A 23,181-nucleotide genomic window follows, 5' to 3' on the forward strand; every position below is an offset into this window, starting at 1 on the left:
TGTGCAGATGCCTATAGTGATCGTCGGGGACCCAGCCTACCTGCTAATGCCCTGGCTCGTGAAGCTCTGTGCAGGCGCCTTGCACAGCGACAAGGAACTCTTTAAGTACCAACGAGCAGTGAGCAGCGTGACCTGTGACTGTTCAGTTTCTTTACAGAGAAGCTGAACCTGCCCCTGTTTCTTTACCAAGTGACTGTTGACTAGCATCTGCAGTTACATACCCCGCCCACCCCGCTTCCCCAACTTCCAACACACGTTTAAAAATAAAATACATGTTCCACTGTAACTTTACAAAGGTTTCTTTATTGATGACTTTGCGTTACAGGGTTGAAACTGGGACAGGGACTGTGCTGGGTAGGGTGTGCAGTGATGTAAAGACCGCCTGTAAACTCGAGGAATGACAGGCTCCTGCTCCCAGAGCGGTCTGCAGTGCCGGACTGGATGTTTCAACGGAGCCTGCCATCCCTCCTTTTTGGGACTCTGTGTGCGTGGGCTATGTGGCCTTTTGGCAGGGGAGGACGGATACAGATTCCTCTGCTGCGTGGCTCTGTGGTCCAGGACAGGGACCGTTGCATGAGATCTGTAACCCCCCTCCCCCGCTACAAAGTCACGTACCCCCCCACCCACACAGAACCTGCAAATCACCTCCCATACCGACCAGGGTGCGTACTGACTGCAGTGTGTGTGTGACCTGCTGCTGATCCTGCCCCCATGTCTGTACCCTGATAAAGGTGATTGTCCTGTCAAATTACCAACCCCCTTCCCCCCCTTCAAACACAGTCTCCTCTAAAAGAACATGACGGAAACAGTACTTAACAGGAAAGTATTTTTTATTATCAACTAGACAGTTAGGGGATGAAACTGGGATGGGGGCTTGGGTGAGGCGGGAAGGAAAGGACTTTTCAAAATGTAGGCTATGAGAGCTTTTGGGTACTTGAGCACTCTGCTGGGGTGCAGTGACAGTTTACACGGCCTCTGGCGCCCCTCCTTCTGGTTATTTTGGGTGAGGGGGGTATGGGACTTTGTGGCGGGGGAGGGCGGTTGCAGATACACTGCAGGGGGGCTCTGTCCTCCTGCCGGAGGTCCTGCAGAACATGCACAAGGCGCAGGAGCATGTCCGTTTGCTCTCTCATTAGTCCAAGCAGCGTTTCAGTCGCCTGCTTGTCTTCCTCACGCCACCTCTCCTCCCGTTCGCTGAGTGAGCACTGGTACAGAGAGAGGATCTCCCTCCACTGGCTCTGCTGGTCCGCGTCGTCTCGGGAGCACCCCATAAGTTCAGTGAACATCTCGTCCCGTGTCTTTTTATTTCGCCGCCTAATCTTTGCCAGCCTCTGTGAGGGGGATGCTGTGGCGGGTCTGGAAACAGTCCAAGCTGTGTGATGGGAAAAAGGGAGTGAATTCCTTGCCAAGATAAATTTTTGCGAAGAATGAACACAGTCTAATCTGTCTCTGTGAATTCTGGGTTGAGATCCCAGTGCCTGATGGGGCAAAAACCATTTTCGCGGGTGGTTCTGGGTAAATGTCGTCAGTCATCCCTTCCTCCGGGAAAGCTACAGCAGACAATCATTTCAAGCCCGTTTTCCCTGGCAGACGCCACAGCGCCACAGACGCCACAGCGTGTAAACCATGGAGCCTGTTTTGCCTTTTGTGCCTGTCACCGTATGTGTACTAGATGCCGCTGACAGAGGCGGTCCAGCAGCGCTACACAGCAGCATGCTTCTGCTTTTGCATGACAGCAGAGATGGTTACCAGCCGTATTGTACCATCTACCACACCATAAATTGGTAATAAGATGGGCATGGTTAGCAGTCCTTTTGCACTGCACCATTTGCTGCTGTCATAAGTGCCCCTGGCTGCTCTTAGCCAGGGGCGCAAAAGCCAAAATTGGGAATGACTCCCTGAGTCAATCCCTCCTTTTTGGTATCTAACAATAGAATCAGTCCTGCCTAGAATATGGGCAAGTGTACTAGAGAACCACTGTATCAGAGAACCAGAGAGCACAGCTGCTCTGTGTGAGATCCTGCATAGATTATGAGCTGTATGCTATTCACAGGGGGTGCTCCTGCAACAACCCCACCTGTTCATTCCATTCTTCCCCAGCCTTCCTGGGCTACCATAGCATTGTCCCCCCACTTGTGTGATGAAGTAATAAAGAATGCAGGAATAAGACACAGTGACTTGTTAGTGAGAAATGAGTGGAAGGCAGCCTCCAGCTGCTATGATAGTCCAGATAGGACATTAAGGAGTGTGGAGGAGAGGAGCCCAGCATCCTGCTGCTAGTACAGGGGCAATTGAATCTGTTCTTTACACAGGAAGGGTTGGGGGCTGATGAAGCTCAGCCCCCTGTGGCGATGATGACGATGGTTATCAGCCATATTGTACCATCTTCCAGGAAAAATTAGGGCCAGGCGCCCTTGATCGACCTAACGGATGGTAGTCTGCATGGTTACCAGTCCTTTTGCACTGCCCCATGTGCCAATAGGCTGATGATGACGACGACGGCTACCAGTCGTATTGCACCATCAGCCATCCATAGCGTGGGGGGAGCAAGGATGTTGGTGTTGAGTGCTGCACCATCGCGTCTATCTGCAGCATTCAGTAAAGATAGGGTGACATGTAAAAGAGTCAAGAGAGGATTGTTTTCCCTTTCACTTCTGGGGGTGGTTGGGGGGCTGCGTAAATTGCCGAGCTATGCCCTGACCCACCGCGGACACTGTTTTTGACCCTAGAAGCATTTGGAGCTCAGCCAAGAATGCAAATCCTTTTCGGAGACAGCAGGAACTGTGGGATACCTTGCGTCCTCAGTCCCCCCTCCCTCCATGAGCGTCCATTTGATTCTTTGGCTTTCCGTTACGCTCGTCACGCAGCAGCGTGCTGAGTCTCTGCTATGCCGTCTGTCCGGAGATTTTTTAAAAATACTTTGGACCAGGCGTAACATTACAGTAATTCCCCTAATTACATGCAGGAGTCTCCGAGCGAGATCACCCTGAGGACGGTCACTGAAGGAGATAGAGAGCGCATGCTGCGTGAAAGCCAGCACAAACCAGGGCCCTACGCAGCCGTGCTCGGGGAGGCAATGCTCCCTGAGTACCTCATGAAAGCCTGGCGCGGAAAAGTGTGCTACCACGGAGCACCCAATAAGGCAGCTCTCCCCAGGAACCTCCTGCGGAGGCTTTTCGATTACCTCCAGGAGAGGTTCGTGGAGATCTCCCAGGAGGATTTCTGTTCTATCCCCATATATATATAGAGAGACCTCCTTTTCACATACTTCAGATTCCTGTTATATTAAGAATAAAAGTTTACATGGTTAAAGCACTTACCGACTGCTCCTTCCCCTGATTCAGGATCCGGGTTAATGGCCGGGGACGGTTGGTAGGGGATCTCCGTGACGGTAATGAAGAGATCCTGGCTGTCGGGGAAACCAGCGTTGTAAGCGCTGTCGCCTGCCTCGTCCTCCAGAAACTCTTCTTCATCTTCCCCGTCCGTGAACATCGCCGAGGAACTGTCCGTCGACACTGTCCCATCGTCAGAGTCCATGGTCACTGGTGGGGCACTGGTGGCAGGCTCCGTAGCGTCCGTTTGCCGCTTTGTTTTTTTGGTAGCCTTGTCTGGGGTCCTTGATTTTCACGCGGCGCTGCGTTGCATCCCGGCTGTATCCTCTGTCTCTCATGGCTTTGGAGACCTTCTCGTAGGTCTTTGCATTCCGTTATTTGGAGTGCAGCTCCGAAAGCAGAGACTCCTCGCCCCTCACTCCGATCAGATCCAAGAGTTCCCGGTCAGTCTATGCTGGGTCCCTCTTTCTATTCAGAGATTACATGAACTCCTCTGCTGGAGAGCTCTGCATCGCTGCCGGTGCTGCTGAGCTCGCCCCAATGTCCAACCACGAAATGAGATTCTAACTGTCCAGACAGGAAAAGGAATTCAAATTTTCCCGGGACTTTTCCTGTGTGGCTGGTCAGAGCATCCGAGCTCGGACTGCTGTCCAGAGCGTCAACAGAGTGGTGCAGTGTGGGATAGCTCCCGGAGCTAGTAAGTTCGATTTGCATCTACACCTAGCCTAATTCAACATAGCCATGTCGAATTTAGCGCTACTCCCCTCGTCGGGGTGGAGTACCGAATTCGAACTAAAGAGCCCTCTAGGTCGAATTAAATGGCTTCCTGGTGTGGATGGGTGCACGGTTATTTCGAATTAACGCTGCTAAATTTGAATTAAAGTCCTAGTGTAGACCAGGCCTAACAGATTTTTTCTGACATAAATAGGACTCTAGAGAAACAAACTTTCATAATATTTCAACTATCAAGCACATGTTTGTATCTACAGAGGTTCATGTAGCTGAAACTCTGGGCGCCTTCAACACCATAAAGAAACTATTAGATGTCTAGTGAAACTACTGCTAAAACTATTTGATGGCTATAATCCAACCTGTTCTACTGTATGTGAATGAAGCCAGGTTCAGTTTAAAACTAGACATAAACCCTGGTTGTCACCTAGCAAACTACCCCACCACAGTGAAATATGCAAACCTGAGGTACACTCTCACCAAATACAGACTCAGTGACCACAGATTATAGGTTGGAAAGAGGCAGATACGAAGCACAATAAACCCAGAGAGGAGAGACTGTGCCACCAATGCAAGAGAGGAATTCTGAGTTAAAGAAATACTTGCTACTAGTATGAAAAAGAGAATATATTTGTTCAAAATGTCAGGAATCAGACTTCTAACCAAAAACTGACAAAGAGAAACTGTGCCTGATCTTTAAAGAAAAGAGTAAGAGATGGCATCATACTGTTTAGTAACCTGCCACCAGATTAGGAATTAGGATTGTCCTAACTCTAAAGAGTTAAAGGTAACTCAGATCTACCAGTGACAGAAGGCTCAAAATGACTTTTCCCCAAATTGTGCTGAAAGGCTTTTAGAGAAATGTGCCAATAAATTTCTGAATAGTAATAGTGGAACCTTCAGTAGAGAGAACTCTGAACAATGGACCTGGAACGCAGGTTAAATCAGTTTTGGCAGAGGCTTATAGCTGGTGTTTCTTCTTTGGGGAAAGTAGTTAGTCAGTATTGGAGCCTTAAAAGGTTGTTTCCATTGGGAGGAGAAATTGGTTACATCAGTCAGGTATTTCTTTGATGAAATCCCATTTATTTACAAGAAATGTACACAAAAGCCTCTTTCCCTGAACACACTAGGGAAAAAAACAAACAAAAACAAAAAACCCAACCCCACAAGCAGTTTCCTCACTCAGTTTCCAAGTCTGCCCCTCCAGTAATTTCTGTCGTCCATGGAGCTCTGTCTCTGTTCTTTCTCAGGGCTGTGCTCACAACCACTTCTCTCACTGTCCACTGGCCTCCTTTAACACACAGACAGCTTGCCAAAACCAAACCCTAGCCCCTGCTTTTCAAGCAGGGAACTTTGGAGCCCACAGGGCTGGCTTCTCATCAGGCCTTGCCCTGTGACTTGTCACATTACATGGTGGCTTGTACTGTTTCCAGCTATCTTACTACCTAAAGCCGCTTAATTAGTCCTTAAAACACCCGAGTGACAAGTTTTGCTGGCATAAATGCTCGTGCACAGCGCTGTCACTCACTGAGCTGGTTTTATTATGTCAGCGTGAGAGCTCCCTCCTGTCAGCATAACGCGGCTACATGAGCTCTCGGACAGATGTCCCACTGTAAGCTTGTAAGTGTAGACATGGCCTTAATAAAATTCCACTTAAGTATGTCTTAATTAAATAGAATGTGTTCTAGACAAACAGTAACTGCAGCATCAACATAAGTGTAACTCAAAAATTAATCTGTAGATCTACATACATAACCTAGTTGTGGATAACACCTTTCCTGAGGTAAATCATTTTCTGAAGGGGTCTGAAATTATGGGTCTCTGCTTTATTCTGCATAGCACTCCAGAAGGAAATAAAGTTTCATAGCACAACAAGTGATGTTACTTATTCTATTGAAATTATGAAAATGGGGAGAACTGCCATTGTCATGTACTAGTTTAAGCGTGTGATCAAGTTGTCCTTGGCTCACAAAGGACATAAATGCCTTTCTGTGCTCATGGGGAGTCTCATTTAGCTCAACTACTAGAGATTTGGGTTTTTGAAGCTGTAGGATGTGGGGGTTTTATTTTGATACCACAAATATACAGCTGATAAGCTTGTCTGTCTGACTGCTCTACTAGTTTTGTTACATAGTCTCCAGTGAGTATTTATAATAATACCTCATATTCTGTATCGCTTTCCTGAGGATTTTATGTATAAATCCGACGATACACAGTCTCCTCTCTCTGGTATTCAGTAGCAATACAGTAGTGTCCCTAGCAATCACACCTTCATGTGACAACACTTGCAGAAACACATTTCAAAACAAACAAGTCAAAACAGGCCCTGTAGCCTAGTGATAATGTTCTGCACTACCATGTAGCAGATACTTATGTTACAGTCCTGGGTGTGATAAAAGATACCTAGATCAGTAGGAGAGCTCTGTGTAACCTAGAAGTTAGTCTCTTTCACAAACAGCAGTTGGTCCATTAAAAGATATTACCTCACCTACCTTGGGTTTCTAGATCAGTAGACTACATGGGTTGGAGTCCTATTGTTTTTCTCCCACTTCCTTAGCTAGAAAGGTCTAGGGTTGCAGAAGTAGCATGCTCAATTCAAGGGGAAAGGAAAAGGCATATCATGAGACTCAGTATTTCTCTTAGTCAATGAAGAGAATGTTCATGGGCTCAAAAACATTTAGTTTGAATCCTTGAAAAGTTGGAAGCCTGCTCATCAGTTCTGTCCTTTACAGTATAGTAGTGATATTGACAGTATGCCATGCATCACAGGTTCAACTCTGCAACATGTTTTTTGTTATTAGGATTCCAATCCTGAAATTGGTAGGTAGACCCTCATACCTGCATGGAGTCCCATTGACGTTAATAGGGTTCATACAGGCATAGGGGTCAATCTACTCACCTGAAGCTCATTGCAGGGTCAGGGCTTTAATTCTCTCCCTTTTTTTCTTTAAAGGCCATTATCTCACCAATGTGTGTACGGTATTCAATCACATTCAGTTTTGGTCTTGTAGTTGGATTTAAACCAGGAATGAATGTTTACTTCTACATACATTCAGTATCCAGTTTTACACATCTTTTATTCATGTGATTAGTCCCATTTAAGTTAACATTGCCATCTTCATAGTGTATGCTAGCTCCAGAAATATGTTATTGTCTGATGACAAAACAGTCAGCCAAGCCCAACTCTGTATTAGCCTACAGAGGCTCTTTTATTCCTCTGCCACACAAATGTAAGAAATATGAAAAAGTAACAAAAGTGGTAGTCCTGACCTGGACTGAGACTGCAGGGTCCTTCACTTCCTAGTTGCTTAAGTTTTACAGTTCTTCTTTAACCTCATTGCAGACTAACCCTCTGTTACTTCTCAGAAAAGTTTTCTTTCCCACTCTCTCTTGGGGAGCTGGGGCCTCATTTATATCTTCCAGCTGGGAATCAGAGCCAATCACTAGCTACTGCCTAGCTAAATCAGCCGCTTTCCAACACCTGCCTGCTGGAGTTCTCCTTAGGCCAGGGCTTGCTGCTCACTGGTTTCACAGGTACTTAAAGGGGCAGGCTGTATATCTATATAGCTATATAGATATATATGATGAAATAAATTGATATACATAAGTATATTAAAATAAATTATATATGTCAGTATATGAAAAGAAATTTAGCTAATCCTTAATGTAGGATTGTGTGTCCTATTCTTTATGGCACATTCAACTGGAATATTACTTGGTGAATCAAACTATTTTTAAAAATGTTTCATGATAGCATCTAACCAGTAGATGGAGCTCTTAGACTCTGTGGAAAATAATAGCTCTGGTAGGTGAAGTTACAGAAACTGCCAAAAAAATTCACTTAATTAATTTTTTTAAATGCTCAGAAGAAAGAAAGTACAGGAAGATTAAGAAAGAAATAGCCAGAATAATTACTGTGTAATAGCTGCTCCAAAGCCATTAATATCACCATAAGTTATTTAAATGTATCCTTTCTGGAAAAGATTCATGGAGGAGCCTTGGGATTTGGAGGATCCTAGAAATTAGAAGCTGCAAGCAGTATAATACGTGTAGATGACCAACTGAACATAAGAATGGCCCTACTGGGTCAGACAAAAAGGTCCATCTATCCCAGTATTCTGTCTTCCGACAGTGGCTAATGTCAGGTGCCACAGAGGGAATGAACAGAACAGGTAATCCTCAAGTGATCCATCTCCTGTTGCTCATTCCCAGCTTCTGGCAAACAGAAGCTAGGGACACCATTCCTGATCATCCTGGCTAATAGCCATTGATAGACCTATCCTCCGTGAATTTATCTTGTTCTTTTTTGAACCTTGTTATGGTCTTGGCCTTCACAACATCCTCTGGCAAGGAGTTCCACAGGCTGACTGTGTGTTGTGTGAAGAAATACTTCCTTGTTTTAAACCTGCTGCCTATTAATTTCATTTGGTGACCCCTAGTTCTTGTGTTATGAGAAGTAGTAAACAACATTTCCTTATCTACTTTCTCTACTTAGCGATCTCTTTTCCAAGCTGAAGAGTCCCAGTCTTATTAATCTCTCCTCATATGGAAGCTGTTCCATACCCCTAATTATTTTTGTTGCCCTTTTTTGAACCTTTTCCAATTCCGATATATCTTTTTTGAGATGAGGCGACCACATCTGCACACAGTATTCAAGATGTAGGCATACCGTGGATTTATATAGAGGCAACATGATATTTTCTGTCCTATTATCTATCACTTTCATAATTATTCCCAGCATTCTGTTCACTTTTTTGACTGCCGCTGAACACTGTGTGGATGTTTTCAGAGAACTATCCATAATGATTCCGAGATCTCTTCCTTGAGTGGTAACAGCTAATTTAGATACCAACATTTTATATGTATAGTTGGGATTATGCTTTCCAATGTGAATTACTTTGCATTTATCAACATTAAATTTCATCTGCCATTGTGTTGCCCCATCACCCAGTTTTGAGAGATCCTTTTGTAGCTCTTCACAGTCTGCCTGGGACTTAACTATCTTTAGTAATTTTGTATGTAATTTTGAATACAAATTCTTGGTGTAATGTTGTGTCAAGAAAGACTAATGCGATCTTTAAATGTGTAAACAGGGGAATATCAAACAGAATTAGGGAATTCTTTTACTTACATTTGCATATGCATTTGTATATTGCATTGGTTAGACTGAAATACTGGAATACCAAGTCCAGTTCAGGTGGCAACACTTTAAGAAAGATGTAGAAAAATTTGAGAGGATTCAGAGAAGGGCTACAAGAATGATTTGAGGTCTGCCTAAAAGATGAGAGATTGCCTTCAATAAATGTGTTATTAAAGAGAAAAAGTTAAGAGGGTTCTTGATCGTGATATATAAACACCTACACGAGGAGAAGATAGATATCTGCCACTAGGGGGCTTTTAATATACCAAACAGAGGCATAACAAGATCCAATGGATGGAAGCTGAAATTAGAAAAATTAAAATTGGATGTTAGATGCAACTTTTTAAGCAATGAGAGGAAACCATTGGAACTGCATATCAAAGGCTATGGTAAATTCATAACAACTTGGAACCTTTTTGTGGACTTTGTATGTCTTTCTGAAAGAAGTGCTCTATCTCAACCACAAGTTACTGTGCTTGGTAGTGTTAACTTAAATAGTGAGGAAGAATAATTTCTCCACTGCAGGAATTACTAGGCTAAATGCCATGGCCCGTGTTATACAGAAGGCCATGATCATAGTGTTCTCTTCTGGCCTTAAAATCTAAGAATCCATAAACATTGCAGATAGTTGCCCTATTTATCTGTATTCATGTTCTTTGAGCATTTAACCAGCCATCCCACATCTGCTGCTGCGGGAAGTGCTGACAGACCTGAGCTACAAGAGTTAAGCAGTACAGCTATCTTACTGGCCAGCAGAAACCTCAATCCCTTTCCTCCAAGTCCTGCTGGAGGAGAGGACATATCCCAGCTCTCCCCTCCACTGGCCTCAGGCTGAGGAAAGCAAAGGTTGTCTTCAGTTAGATCTAATTCCTTAGGGCCCTTGGAGGGTAAGGAAGATGATTTCTGGTACATCAGTTTCCCAGGACTGCTTGGATATATGATTCCTAGACAGCCCAGGGGAAGAAAGAGTTGACTTTTGCCAGGACACAACCTTCTCCTATAAACTTCTCTAGGGGTCAACGAGTGGACATGTTTCCCCTATGCTGATTCTTTAGGGAGCCAGTCTGGTATGGCTGCTCTCCTCAGACACTAGGTTCCAGCATTTCCTGAATGGGGACAGCCTCCCTTTCACTGAGTTCTTCTGCAGCAGGACATAGAGCTAACCTCTAGGTTTTGCAGTGGGGACCATTGTGTCTTAGCCCCCAGCCCCACCCCACCCCTTTCCTCCAGAAGTCAATATAAGGTAAACAAAGGGACTCCAGCCCTGCAATGGGGAAATAGAAAGTCAGCTCAAATAATAATCATATTCAGGTGCAAGTGTTTCCAAATATCAGGACCACTAAATATGAATCTCTTTTGAAAAATGGGCTATTTGGCCACCTCCTCCATACTTGCCACTGCAATATCTGGCATGCATGTAATAGAATCACAGAAATGTAGGGTTGGAAGGGACCTCGAGAGGTCATCTAGTCCGACCCCCTGTGCTGAGGCAGGACCAAGCAAACTTAGACCAGCCTGGCAGATGATTGTCTAGCCTGTTCTTAAAAACCTCCAATGATGGGGATTCCACAACCTCTCCTGGAAGCCTATTCCAGTGCTTAACAAGCCTTATAGTTAGAAAGTTTTTCCCAATATCCAACCTAAATCTCTCTTGCCGCAGATTAAGCCCTATTACTTCTTATCCTAGCTTCGGTGGACACAGGGAATAATTGATCACCATTCTCTTTATAACTGCCTTTACCATATTTGAAAATGGCCAGGTCCCCCTCTTTTCTTAAAACTAAATTAAGATGTCCAGTTTTTTTAACCTTTCTTTGTAGGTCAGATTTTTAAAACCTTTTATCATTTTTGTTGCTCTCCTCTGGCCTCTCTTTCTTTATCTGGAGGCACTACTCCACGTGAGGCCTCAATGCATTTATAGATCTGCTTCTTATTGACGGTTGTGTCCCAAGGTGTAGCTCATTTTGTGCCTTAGCTTTTCTGATTTTGTCCCTATGTGTATATGCTACTCTTTTGTATTTATCCGTAGCAATTCGTCCATGTTTCTACTTTTTGCATTCCTTTTTGGTTTTTCAGGTCACTAAACAGCTCTCACGATTCTTCCTGTTTTTCTTTTGCATCAAGATAGTTTACTGTTGTGGCTTTAATATTGCCTCTTTGAGAAACTGCCACCTCTACTTTTTCCCTTACCTTTTCTTCCCATGAGATCTTACCTACCAGTTCTCTAAGTTTGTTAATATCACTGAATGTATCTCCATTTCCTGTGCTGTGTTGGTAAGAGACTTTGGTTGTACTTTCTTATCTTATTTAGCAAAGTTTCATGACAATCCCATTGGAAAAAAATTACTATGAAAAAGGCTAGTGAGCTAGTGAATATAGAAGGAAAAACACAGAAGACCAAATTTCTTCTGAATTGGCCCAGTACACAGATCACATAAAATAATAGGTAATTAGATTAGATTACAGCTATGGTATCTACAACCTGCTCCAAAATGTTACAGTAAAAATATTAGAAAAGAAACAAGATAAGGGCATGGGCCACATATATCACTATTAATTTAAAATTGATAATTGGATTTTCTGTCCTAGAGAGCTTTTGTTATTGCACACCTTCATTGAAAAAACAAACCAGTAAATGTACAGTAAGGCCCTGATCCAACTCCCATTGACATCCCCCTCCCCTTTCTTGGAGATGAACTATATTATCAGAGTCACAATCTTTACAGCCACAGACACACGAACTTCCAGGAGTTATGTACATGGAAGGGCTGCAGGATCTTGGGGATTTGTTTTGTTGAGGGGGAGGTTATTTATTTTTGTTTGTTTAAAACATACAGCCAATGTGATTCAATGTACAGTACATGGAGAAACATTACAACAACAAACACCTTTTATGGCGATAAAAGCAAATTGCCACTTGAAAAATCAGTGCAGAAACAATATTTATTTTCATTTACAAAATGTAAATAGTTTTCACAGCCCTTAACAATGCCATATATCAAAACAGTTATTGATATATAATACAAATATGTAATATTGGCAGGACTGGAAATGCAAAATGTTGGCCTGTGTTTAAATCAAGACTGATCAATCAGTAACTTGGTGCTTGTTGGGAAAATATACAACATGATTCTTCTACCATCAGATTTCTTTCTGGGCTTGAGGTTTAAACCCTTTTAAAGATTCTCTTGGCTTCAACTCCTTCATATATGTAAATCTGAAAGAGATTAATGAAGAGGAAAAGGCTTTCGTCACTGGCTATTTCCATTGAGATTTATTTTACAGTTCCCATCAAGAGAGTCTTTATTATCCATCACAGGTTTACAACCTAAGGGCTCAGTCCAGCTACCACTACATCAGTAACCCATACTCATATGAGTAGTTCGATCAAAATCAAAGAGGAAGACTATAGTTCAGTACTGTGGATCTAGACCTGCACTCCCTTACTTAGGCCTGGTCTACACTAAAAAGTTAGCTTACCCCAGCTATGTTGCTCAGGGGTGTGAAAGATCCACAGCCCTGAGCAACACAGGTAAACTAATTTAACTCCCAGCATAGACAGTGCTAGATCAACAGAAAAATTCTTCCATCAACCTAGCTACTGCCTCTAAGGCCTGGTCTACACTAGGGGATCGATCTAAGTTACGCAACTTCAACTATATGAATAACGTAGCTGAAGTCGACGTACTTAGACCTACTTACTGCGGTGTCTTCACTGTGGTAAGTCAACAACTGATGCTCCCCCGTCGACTCTGCCTGTGCCTCTCGCTCTGGTGGAGTACCAGAGTCGATGAGAGAGCGCTCGGCGGTCAATTTATTGCGTCTAGACTAGACACGATAAATTGACCCCCCACTGGATCGATCGCTACCCATCGATCCAGCGGGTAATGTAGACAAGCCCTCAGAGAGGTAGATTACCTACACTGACAGGAGAACCCCTCCTCAGGGGTGGCAGGTTTGTATAATTTTTGGTGGTGCCTGAACTGGTCCAAGTCCCCCCCCCACACACACACCTGCCTTGTAAGCTGATATATATATTTTTAAATAATGTTTAAATGGACTAGAAACAGTAAGGGTTTAACAATTTCCCTATATTGCACAATGTGGGGGGATGAGGGCTCTGGCTGGGGGTGAGGGCTCTGGGGTTTGGGGTGTGGGAGGGGCTCAGGGCTAGGGCAGAGGGTTGGAGTGCGGGGGTGTGTGAGAGCTCTGAGGTGGGGCAGGGCCTGGAATGAGGAGTTTGGGGTGCAGACAGGCTGTCCTGGGGCTGGGGCCAGAGAGGAGGACTTCACAGTCTCCCCAGGCCTCTCCCCCATGGCAGCACACTCACCCGGCAGTGTCACTGCACATACTCCTAGGGGCCGAGCCCCTCTCAGGTCCAGGAAACCCCCTTGCCTCCCCTGTGGTGGGTGCTGAGGGGAGGGGAGGGCTGCCATCGCGTGTGTGCCTCCTCCCTCTGCAGGCGGTGGCTGTGCTGCCACCTCAGCCTGCTGCCGGTGCCACTCCCTTTTATAGCTGGCAGTGGCCGGCGAGGGAGCGCAGCGCGGAGCGGCAGGGCAGCTGCCCAAGGTGCAGGCAGGGACACTCCGGGGGAAGGCCCAGGATGGCAGGCGGGGCTGGGGAAGATACCAGGCCCAAAACATTGGTGGAGCTGGCCCCCCAGGCCCTGAATTTGCTGGAGCACGGGCACCAGAGGCCCATATAACTCACCGCCCCTGCCCATCCTGCTGGGGTAGGTACAATGGCACAGCTTCAGCACTGCAGCTGTGCCGCTGTAGCATTTAAAGTGTGTACAAGCCCTTAATCCAGGCTTGAAGATTAAGGCTGGCTCATTAAAGGAGGATAGAAGTTTTGTGGTTATGACACAGGAGTGGATCTCAAGATATCAGATTTCAGTGTGCAGCTCTGCCATAGGGATCTTGTGTGATTTGGGATGTCATTTAATATAAAAGTGCCTCAATTCCCCATCTCTAAAATATGGGGATAATATGCCTTTTCTATCTCACAGGGGCATGTGAAGACATATTCATTACCGGTTGTGAGGAACGCAGATTCTAATGTGAGAATGGCCTTATTAGAAACTAACAGATTCAGGACCTTTGGTCAGAATGAGCATGGACTCAGCAGTGGGCTCCTTTAGAGTTAGCTCAGGCTGCACTCAGATAATTTAAATGAATGCAAGTGGGTAGGAAAATAGAAAGATTAGAGTAAGTCAAAAAAGTTCAATATTTGAAATTCAATGGTTTTTTGAATTTCAAATTTTGAAAAAAATTGGATTTTAACAAAATAAATTAATGATACTTCCCAGTTTCATGCAGCTTTAAGAGAGGGCTCAGTTCTTTATAGTTTGATGCTGTGCATCAAGGGAAAAAATGACTTAACTCACCTGAATTAATTCATCTCCTACAATTTCTCTGAATGCCTGGAGCTCTTTCCCGTTATCTTTCCGGTTGAATTTTCCCACAAGCTTATTTCCTTCCAGGTTCCAAGTACCCTACAGTGTAAAAATAAAAAAATCCAAGGAATTCATGACAATGTTGATCTTGTATATGTATTCTCTGGATGTTAAAAAAGCACCAAAGAAGTAAAGCAATTGACTACCAGGTTTTTGCAAAACGGCAGGTGCAGTAAAGGAGTTTTACCCCCTCCACAACAACCAAAGCACTCCTAGTTTTGATTATATATATAAAGTTTATAAACACATACATACACACACATATATATATAAGCATTCTTTTAGTTTGTCACTTTGACCATGTCACCCCGTTCTTTGCATCCCTCCACTGACTCCCCCTCTCTCCTTTTTATCAAATATAGCTGCTTATCTTCACTTTCAAGGCCCTTCACAGTCAATATCACCCTATATATCATCTCTTATTCACTATTGAGCTGTCTGTGCTCACCTCTGATCAGCCCGTGATGCCAGCCTCCACTGCCCACTTGTTAAATTTCCAGACAAACACTTGCCTGCTTTCTCCCAGGCTATCCCACGTGCTTGGGACTTGCGCTCCATAAACCACCACAAAGCTGCTCCATTATCCACCTTCAAATCCCTGCTCAAAATTGTTTTGCCATGCTGCATAGATAAAGCTTGACAACGGTCAGGCTGCTAGTCTGCTCAGACCACTGCCTATCATGCAGACCAATATTGTCTCATTGTTTCGTTTCCCTCCCCCCAACCTCTCTGTATCCATCTGTTGTCTCTTGTATTATAGTTAGAATGTAAGCCTCTTGGGGCAGGGGACATCTTTTTGTTCTGTGTTTGTATAGCCTCTAGCACAATGGGGCCCTGATCCAGGACTAAGGCTTCTAGCTGCTACAGTAATACAAATAATAATAATATAATTATAATAATATAATATTTATTGGGTGAGTACAATTCTCCTTCCCACAGGGCTCAGGGACCATACACATAATTAAATGAATACATTAACCTGCCTCTTTCTCTGACATAGAAAGAATGGTCCCTCACAAATAACCAATTCCATTTCATTCTCTATCACACCCTACTATGGACTCTGACCCTTCCTACTTCTCAGACAGATGTCTGCGAGAGATGGTGGGTGTTTCATTGGACTCAAAGAGCCAAAAGACCCTAGCTTCACCAGACCAGCTCAGGCAATGAATTGCAGAATTAGGGGCCTTGTAAGTAGGCTCTGCCTACAACCCTATCATATTTAAAGCTAGGGGATGAAATTCTGGCTCAATTAGAGTCAATGAAAAAACTCTCCTTGACTTCAGTGGTACCAGCATTTCACCTAGAGCCTTTTTGGTCAAGCCCTCTAACTGATTTCAGCTGCCATCGTGGTTCAAGTGGCAGGAGATTGTCTCTCAGGTAGCCAGTCCCATGCCACATTGAATTTCCTACAGTAATGTCAACACTTGGACATTGCTCAAGCAAACATGAAACCAATGCAGCTGCTAAAGGGCACGTGTAATACACTCCTGTTAGCTCACACCACATTGATATCCTTGTTCATTGTGAGGGGTTTGATTTTTACATAGAGCAAGTGAATAAATGTTTCATTGCGCTGGCCTTATGCCTAAAGAGACAGATTCTGCTCTCTGCTACATGGGTTCACGTTCCCTAGACAGAGTCAAATTTAAAATAAAATCAGAAAGATGAATAAAACATCCCAGCGATAACTTTATTAAATACAGGCTTCTTGTATAAAAGTGGATTTCTTACACCGAGCTCAGTTCCATCAGCCAGGCTGTATTCAAAATTGACTCCCAGCATGAATATTATTTCAATGGTGCGGAAAGTACTTGATTCCTTCACAGTGAATTTGTTTCCTTCCTGCTGAATAGTGATTTTCAGGTTGTCATGGGCTCCTAGCTTTCTCTTCATTACATTAATACCTAGAAAAACAATTGGACATCAAGCAACTTATATTGCAGCATCAGATTTGTATATTTTCCAATGACCTTTTTTGGGCAAGTGAATTTAATAAATTATGGGCCTTACTGGAGCTCTCTGGTCCAGGTTCTTCATCATCATCTTTCACTTTATGTAGCTGTTTTCACCTGTGCAAAGTTGGTGCAAGACACTGCCAAAGAGAATGATTGCATTTCCAACCTACTTTGCACAGGTTTAAATGACTACACAGGGTGCAAGGCAGTGTGAATCAGCTCCTTTGTTGGACTGGTCATGTGTGCAGAACTTAATCTCTATTTTTCTTTTTCTGTTTTAGCTCCAGGTTCCTAATCTTTCAGTATGATGCCTTGTGTTTGTGGGTGCACTTTGACTGAACCCAACTCATTTCAATGTGATTTTTCCCATTGATAATTTAGTCCTATGGCCAAAAAAAGCAGGAAATTCCCACTCTCTCTCTCCCCCACCGCAAGCAACTAAACTAATCAGAAATTAATTAAATATCACAAGACATAAATGATTGCTTAGCTGTATATTGTCGTCCCTATTTTTAAAACTGCACATGAAAATTCCCCCTCACCCTTCAAGACATTGAAGCCCATCAGGCATAATAGGGGACATTCTCAAAAGCAGCTTCTAAGATGGGGTGCCCAGTTTTAGGCACCTAAATTACAGCTCTTTACCAGTTGGCATGTTGCCTGAAGAACTTTACATTTCAATGAATATTTCTGCAGTAATCTACCTTGCTCTCTTTCTGAACTTTATGGAAAAGTGCTATAGAATTTAATGGGGATGGACCCAAATGCAGTCTATAGAAAATAAATAGGTTCTCTAGAAATTAGTCTAAAACCTGAATATTAAGAGAGAATGATCTAAGAGGAGGAGGACCAAGGGCAGCACTAGCATTCAGTGATTGCTCTTAGACAAAAATGAGGCACTGGAAAAGTAAAGCTTACCCATCTGCTCCATGAACTTTTCATAGTTTTCACTTCTGTCTACCTTCCAGTTGCCATCAAATGCCATTTTTCTGACTGAAGCAGTAGTTTCCTTGAGGCAGCTTCTAATCAACTTGAGATGCAGCTCAGCTTTAAAAAGGGAATTTATGATCTGTCTTATCTTCACAGGATGATGTGGCTGGCTAAAGCTCAGCTCATCATGTGAACTCTTCAAGGTCAAGTTACTGGATATTCAAGTGACCCGTCTTTTCTCTCCACCTTGTCAAACTATGAAATGCTTGAATACTCTGTCTTAAAAGATATAATAGTTACTGTGTTCACATTACACGTGACATTACAATGGTGGTGAAAAGTGGCAATTCACTGAAGTTACTCTACTGCTCACGTCAATAGTGCTAGCAGACTGTTAGCTCCAGGACTTGCTAGATTGGACTTTGGCTGATACACTGTATGATTGAGTGATTGCTCCCTACACATAGAATTATAACAGTGCCAGATATCATTGCAATAGTTCGAGCTTCTCTACCTTTGCAGATTGCAAGACAGAAGGTAAGTTTTAATTAAAAGTGTAACTTCAAAATCAATTAAGATAATTCTTTGGACTGTTATATCAGATAATGTAGAATGGCTTTTCACTCCAGCCAGTTTCAGTGGTATTTATTCAGCTAACATACAAGAGAAGCAAAATAAAGTAGCACGACTAACATGTCCCTTCTTCTACCCTAAAAAATAAAATGTGAAACACTCTGAGTAAAAGAAATACAAAGTATGGAGCAAAATTGCACAATCCTATATATATAAGGGGCGGCGGCGGCGGGGGGGGCACCTTAACAACAACATTTAAATCTCTATAGTAATGTCTAAATGCAGGTTAACATTTGTAGCGCTTATGGAAAAATTCCAAAACAAATTTGCAAAAGGCAAACTTTGCACACACAAAAAAACCAGGCAATTTTATTTGGTAGAAAAATAAAAGATCGTTTTGATTGTTAAAATATCAGACATTAAACATCATTTCCAGCACTGAGCACTGCATCCCTTTTGCATTAAGGGCAAAATTAAGACTACGTCTCGCCCTGAGTAAGGTGCAGTGTGCAACCGTGGAAAGGAAGTGTGACTTGGAGAGTGACAATTCCTTCCCTGCCTGTCCTGTTTGCTTGGGGGTGGGTGGGGGTGAGGAGGGAAGTAATCTACTGGATCTTAGCAGATGGGGATCACTTGCCCCCATGTTGGCTCTGTTGTGCTGCCTGGAGCACTGGGGTTAGAAACTTACTATGTGCTGTGTCTACAAGACATAATCAAGCCCTCAGTGATCAATTACTCTTCTTTTGCAAGCAGATATACTAATTATCTTTTTTATTATACTGGAATTTTCCTTTGACCTCCAAAATTATCAATCTCCATATATACTAGATGCTATAGGTTAAGTTTATAGATGCTTCGTGTCCGATTATAGTTCATAGCAGGTTATTGACAGTTAATAAATTATTAACTTTATTTTCTTCATGGTTTTTATAGGTGAGCGTATTGCCACTGGCCCCATGCAACTTCTGAATAATGTATTTTTTCTATTCAATCCAATAAAATAGAAAGCCTATGCAATGCTTCTTCTGCAACCTTAAATTCAAGTCCAGCATAATACCTAGCACTCATAACACTTTACAGCTGTAGAAAATTAGCTGCCTATGCTCCTCTATTGTCAGCAACAAAGAAAATTGAAAATGTTCTATGGAAACAGTGGAAAGAGACCTTTAGTTTACATTATTTGGAAGCATATGAAGTCCAGCAAATAGGCATACTATTAGCATTTCTTCAGAGCATTCTGAGAGAGGCAATTTACTTCTTGGTTTTACCCTGCTTTGTTTGTGAAAAGCTGCTCGCTGATTTCACAGTGTCCCAGTCTCTCAGGGAAGTGAACTGTGAAGCTAAAACAAAACAAAAAACATTTGTTTTGCCTTTTAGTGCTCCTTTGTGCTGGATAAAGATGGCCTCCTACACTTTTAAAGGTTTTAATACTTATTTTTTTCACATCAGAGGTATCTGTCAGGTTCTCCTTTTCCTTTTCTTTCTATAAGGACTTGCTGGTATCTTTGGAGGACCTAAATATTGATATCACACGAGGTTGTAACTTGAGCTACATCTAACGGGAGTTCACTTTGGCAAAAGCCTGCTCAACTCAGATCACTGAGCACTTGACTGAATTGCTCGAGGGCTACCCTACCGAATTTGCCTCAGTCCCCTTTCAAAACTTCTCCTCTTTCCCAAGTAGCCACTGGAAAAAGTCTATCAGGAAATACTGAGCTGAGCGTGATAAAGATCATGCCATTGTTCAGTTTTTGCTTAAATACATTATTACTGCCTCATTATTATTAATCACCGCTCACTCTGTAAAGTACCACCTTAAACTATTCCTACTGACAAAAGGACTCTGAGTAGTGGTGGGCCAGGAAGGGTTTCTCCATCCAGCTTATTCCCACAATTCCTCCAAACGTTTAAAGAAAATTACTTCTATGTTTAGGGGGCTTGCAGGTGCTAATTAAAAGGAGTCCTGGATTAACCAAAACTTCTGTGATACCCAGATAGTCTCTTCCACCCAACAGCTCCCACTCTTGGGTAAATCTTCCTCCACGCACTCATCCCAGAGCTTGGTTGTTGTCTGTCTTTCATTCATGGGTCTTTGGTCTTTCTCCCAGGTCAGGCTGACTAGCCAGCTCAAGTCCACCTTGCCATGTGTGCCGTTATCTGTATTCTGTACTCTCCATTACAACTTGTTGCTTTGGCTCTACCTCATTTCTCTATGCTGACCTCTCTTCCCAGGGATCTGAATCCCAAGGATGCTGCTTTAATCTGCCTCTGAAGATCTGGCAGATAAATGAGAAGATCTGCCATAGGACCTGTATTTGTGATGTTCAGTGACACGTGGGAGGGACACAAAGGGGGGGGGGCACCAGCTAAAGGGGAGGCACGTGCCCTCCTCACGTGACTCCTACTCACCCTGAGCCTGGGGCCCCCACGGACTCCCCATCCCATCCTCTCCCCATTCCACATTACCTGGCAGAGCTCCGTCCTGCTGCGCTGCACCAGGCAGTGTCCCCTCCCAGGCAGCGTGGCTGGAGGCTGCCTGGGAGAGTGCAGCCGCTGCGCTGCACCGGGCAGCGTGGCCGAAAGAGGAGAGGCTCTGGCCCTGCCTCTTCCCTTCTGGCTCTGGCGGTTGCTGGTTCCTTGCCCCCTGCCATTTGGGGAGGAGCATGGGACCCTTCTGCCCCCTCCCCCCCCCCACGTCTCCACATAGACATTCACTGTTGCTCTGAGGACTAGTGGTCTTTTAATGATAGAACATTCTGTACTTTTCCACCCTCACAATTTACCTGTGCAGTTCAAGAATATTCATACAGTAAAATCTGATCTTGATTTTCTCACAGGTAAAAATTATACCAGCTTTATTCATCTTAAAATCTTTTCTACTATGGCTCTTGTAATAAAAGCTGGTTTTCATTTGTTTGTTTTCTCCCGAAAGAGGCCTTGACCTGGCCTTTCTAATTATGCCTGTAGTCATTTTTTCCCCAAGGCTGAGGTGTTGTGCATGCTTCTGTTTCGCATGCCTTTTTTCTCATCTAGGAGGTTGCCTGTGCAATTTTTGAAAGCACAGTTTTTGCATGTGAAAACCATGTCTTCAGTTTTTGAGGATACTATTGAAAAATCTGTCCCTTAGCATTGCTCCTTACATGACATTGTGTAGCATGGAGTCCTACCTGATTGAATTCGAGGCTTCTGGGTGAGGCCTCCTCGCCAATCTGTATTAGTTTTAAAGTACAGAAAATAGACTACACAACATTTTAACGTTTGAAGTTTGATCTGTATTGCCAGGAACTGACCTCTAATTGAGGTGGGTGGAAATAAATTATTAACTAGCACAGCCATCTAATCATGCCATCACTGATAATCAAGAACATATCACATAAAGCTGTACTATAGAAATTGAATGACATTCCAAAGATCAGGGGGGCATGCATGTGTTTACAAGAGCTGACAGTCTGCTATAACCCACTGATGGGCATATCTCTCCTTCTTGCCTTGTCAGTCCTATAATTTTCCACCATTGCAGAACCCAAGGTACACAGAGAAAGTTAAGAGTAGGTCTGCAATGCCACTTTTCTAGCAAGTAGGTCTAAGAACCTGTGACTGTTAGAGCTACTTGGATAAACTGATGGCTGTGGACTTGCTTGGGGGTTAAACACTAGGTTCCTTCTGCTATTAAACTGGCTGGTTCTTCTGGATGTTATTCTCTTTTAGGTAGATGTTCAAGGGGAGTTGGACACTTAAGTCATTTAAAAACCCACTTTTAATTTCTGTCTAGGAGTGTATACTGCATCTCTGTTTCTAAGGGAGATTTGGCTATTCTTACCCAGATAGTCAAATTAGAGGACAAATTAGAGGATTGGGCCAAAAAAAATCTGATGAGGTCCAACAAGGACAAGTGCAGAGTCCTGCATTTAGGACAGAAAAATCCCATGCACTGCTACAGACTAGGGACCGAATGGCTAGGCAGCAGTTCTGCAGAAAAGGACCTAGGGATTACAGTGGACGAGAAGCTGGATATGAGTCAACAGTGTGCCCTTGTTGCCAAGAAGGCTAATGGCATTTTGGGCTGTATAAGTAGGGGCATTGCCAGCCGATCGAGGATGTGATCATTCTCCTCTATTTGACATTGGTGAGGCCTCATCTGGAGTACTGTGTCCAGTTTTGGACCCCACACTACAAGAAGGATGTGGAAAAATTGGAAAGAGTCCAGCGGAGGGCAACAAAAATTATTAGCGGGCTGGAGCATGACTTACGAGGAGAGGCTGAGGGAACTGGGATTATTTAGTCTGCAGAAGAGAAGAATCGGAGGGATTTGATAGCTGCTTTCAGCTACCTGAAAGGGAGTTCCAAAAACTATGGATCTAGACTGTTCTCAGTGGTAGCAGATGACAGAACAAGGAGTAATGGTCTCAAGTGGCAGTGGGGGAGGTTTAGGTTGGATATTAGGACAAACTTTTTCACTAGGAGGGTGGTGAACCACTGGAATGGGTTACCTAGTGAGGTGGTGTGGAATCTCCTTTCTTAGAGGTTTTTAAGGTCAGGCTTGACAAAGCCCTGGCTGGGATGATTTAGTTGGGGATTGGTCCTGCTTTGAGCAAGGGGTTGGACTAGATGACCTCCTGAGGTCCCTTCCAACCCTGATATTCTATGAATCTATGATAGTCCATAACCCTGATATCCATGTTTTGTGTGGAAGGCTCTAGGTTATGTCTTGTCCACCCACCATCTTATTTCATGAATCAAAATTAAAATTCCTAAGATGTGTGCTGTAAGAACACATGCAAATTTAAGAGGTGGACACAGAAATTGGGTCATTGTGAACATAGTGAGGATAAGTTCTGAGCTTAAAACCCTTTGATCCACCAGAGCATCCAGAAATTGTCACTACCTTAGTCAGCACTTTGGAAGGAGAAGACTGACTGGTCAAAACTTAGCATTTCCCTTCAGTGGGGATTCTGAAATTAAAGAAATATAAAAATAAAAAAAGGTCCATTTTGGAACTAAAAGTAGAAATTTCCTACAAAAAGAAATTCTCCAAAAAAATTAATTTTGAAAATAAATTAAAAT

General features: G+C 43.4%; 1 protein-coding gene and 1 long non-coding RNA gene across 10 annotated transcripts in view; one reads left to right on the plus strand and one right to left on the minus strand.

Annotated features, from left to right (window-relative positions):
• Nucleotides 1-23,181, plus strand: part of LOC123370970 — a 114,779-nt gene that overhangs the window by 1,675 nt on the left and 89,923 nt on the right. The window contains exon 1 of one of the 2 annotated variants that reach the window (XR_006579666.1): nucleotides 17,812-18,081. The exons of the other annotated variant lie outside the window; for it this stretch is intronic. This is a non-coding gene — a long non-coding RNA (uncharacterized LOC123370970). Of the gene's footprint in view, nucleotides 1-17,811; nucleotides 18,082-23,181 lie in introns of those variants that run through there. 2 annotated transcript variants of the gene reach the window in all.
• FABP2 (fatty acid binding protein 2) lies at nucleotides 12,127-23,024 on the minus strand. Of its 8 annotated transcripts, none has more exons than XM_045017964.1 (6): nucleotides 21,285-21,318; nucleotides 19,386-19,457; nucleotides 17,533-17,661; nucleotides 16,391-16,563; nucleotides 14,588-14,695; nucleotides 12,127-12,418 (listed from the first exon to the last, which is right to left on the minus strand). In XM_045017964.1, the coding sequence occupies exons 3-6, from the start codon at nucleotides 17,597-17,599 to the stop codon at nucleotides 12,368-12,370; spliced, it is 399 nt and encodes a 132-aa protein (XP_044873899.1). In that variant the 5' UTR covers nucleotides 17,600-17,661; nucleotides 19,386-19,457; nucleotides 21,285-21,318; the 3' UTR covers nucleotides 12,127-12,367. The 8 variants fall into 8 exon arrangements, with proteins under 8 accessions (XP_044873899.1, XP_044873896.1, XP_044873895.1 ...); XM_045017961.1 differs by lacking the exon at nucleotides 21,285-21,318 and adding an exon at nucleotides 20,584-20,715 and having other exon boundaries at nucleotides 17,533-17,819; XM_045017960.1 differs by lacking the exon at nucleotides 21,285-21,318 and adding an exon at nucleotides 20,584-20,715 and having other exon boundaries at nucleotides 17,533-17,823.

The sequence above is a fragment of the Mauremys mutica genome, chromosome 5 (genome assembly GCF_020497125.1).
Source record: "Mauremys mutica isolate MM-2020 ecotype Southern chromosome 5, ASM2049712v1, whole genome shotgun sequence".
Classification (NCBI taxonomy): Eukaryota; Metazoa; Chordata; order Testudines; family Geoemydidae; genus Mauremys; species Mauremys mutica.

Bases quoted from the DNA above. Each gene is read 5' to 3' on its own strand.
- FABP2 (XM_045017966.1), bottom strand. From the start codon at position 17,599: ATGGCATTTGATGGCAACTGGAAGGTAGACAGAAGTGAAAACTATGAA. The intron at 16,564-17,532 runs GTAAGCTTTACT...TTGTTTTTCTAG, and splicing joins AAAGTTCATGGAGCAGATGG to GTATTAATGTAATGAAGAGA. The intron at 12,419-14,587 runs GTGAGTTAAGTC...AATCTCTTTCAG, and splicing joins TAGGAGATGAATTAATTCAG to ATTTACATATATGAAGGAGT.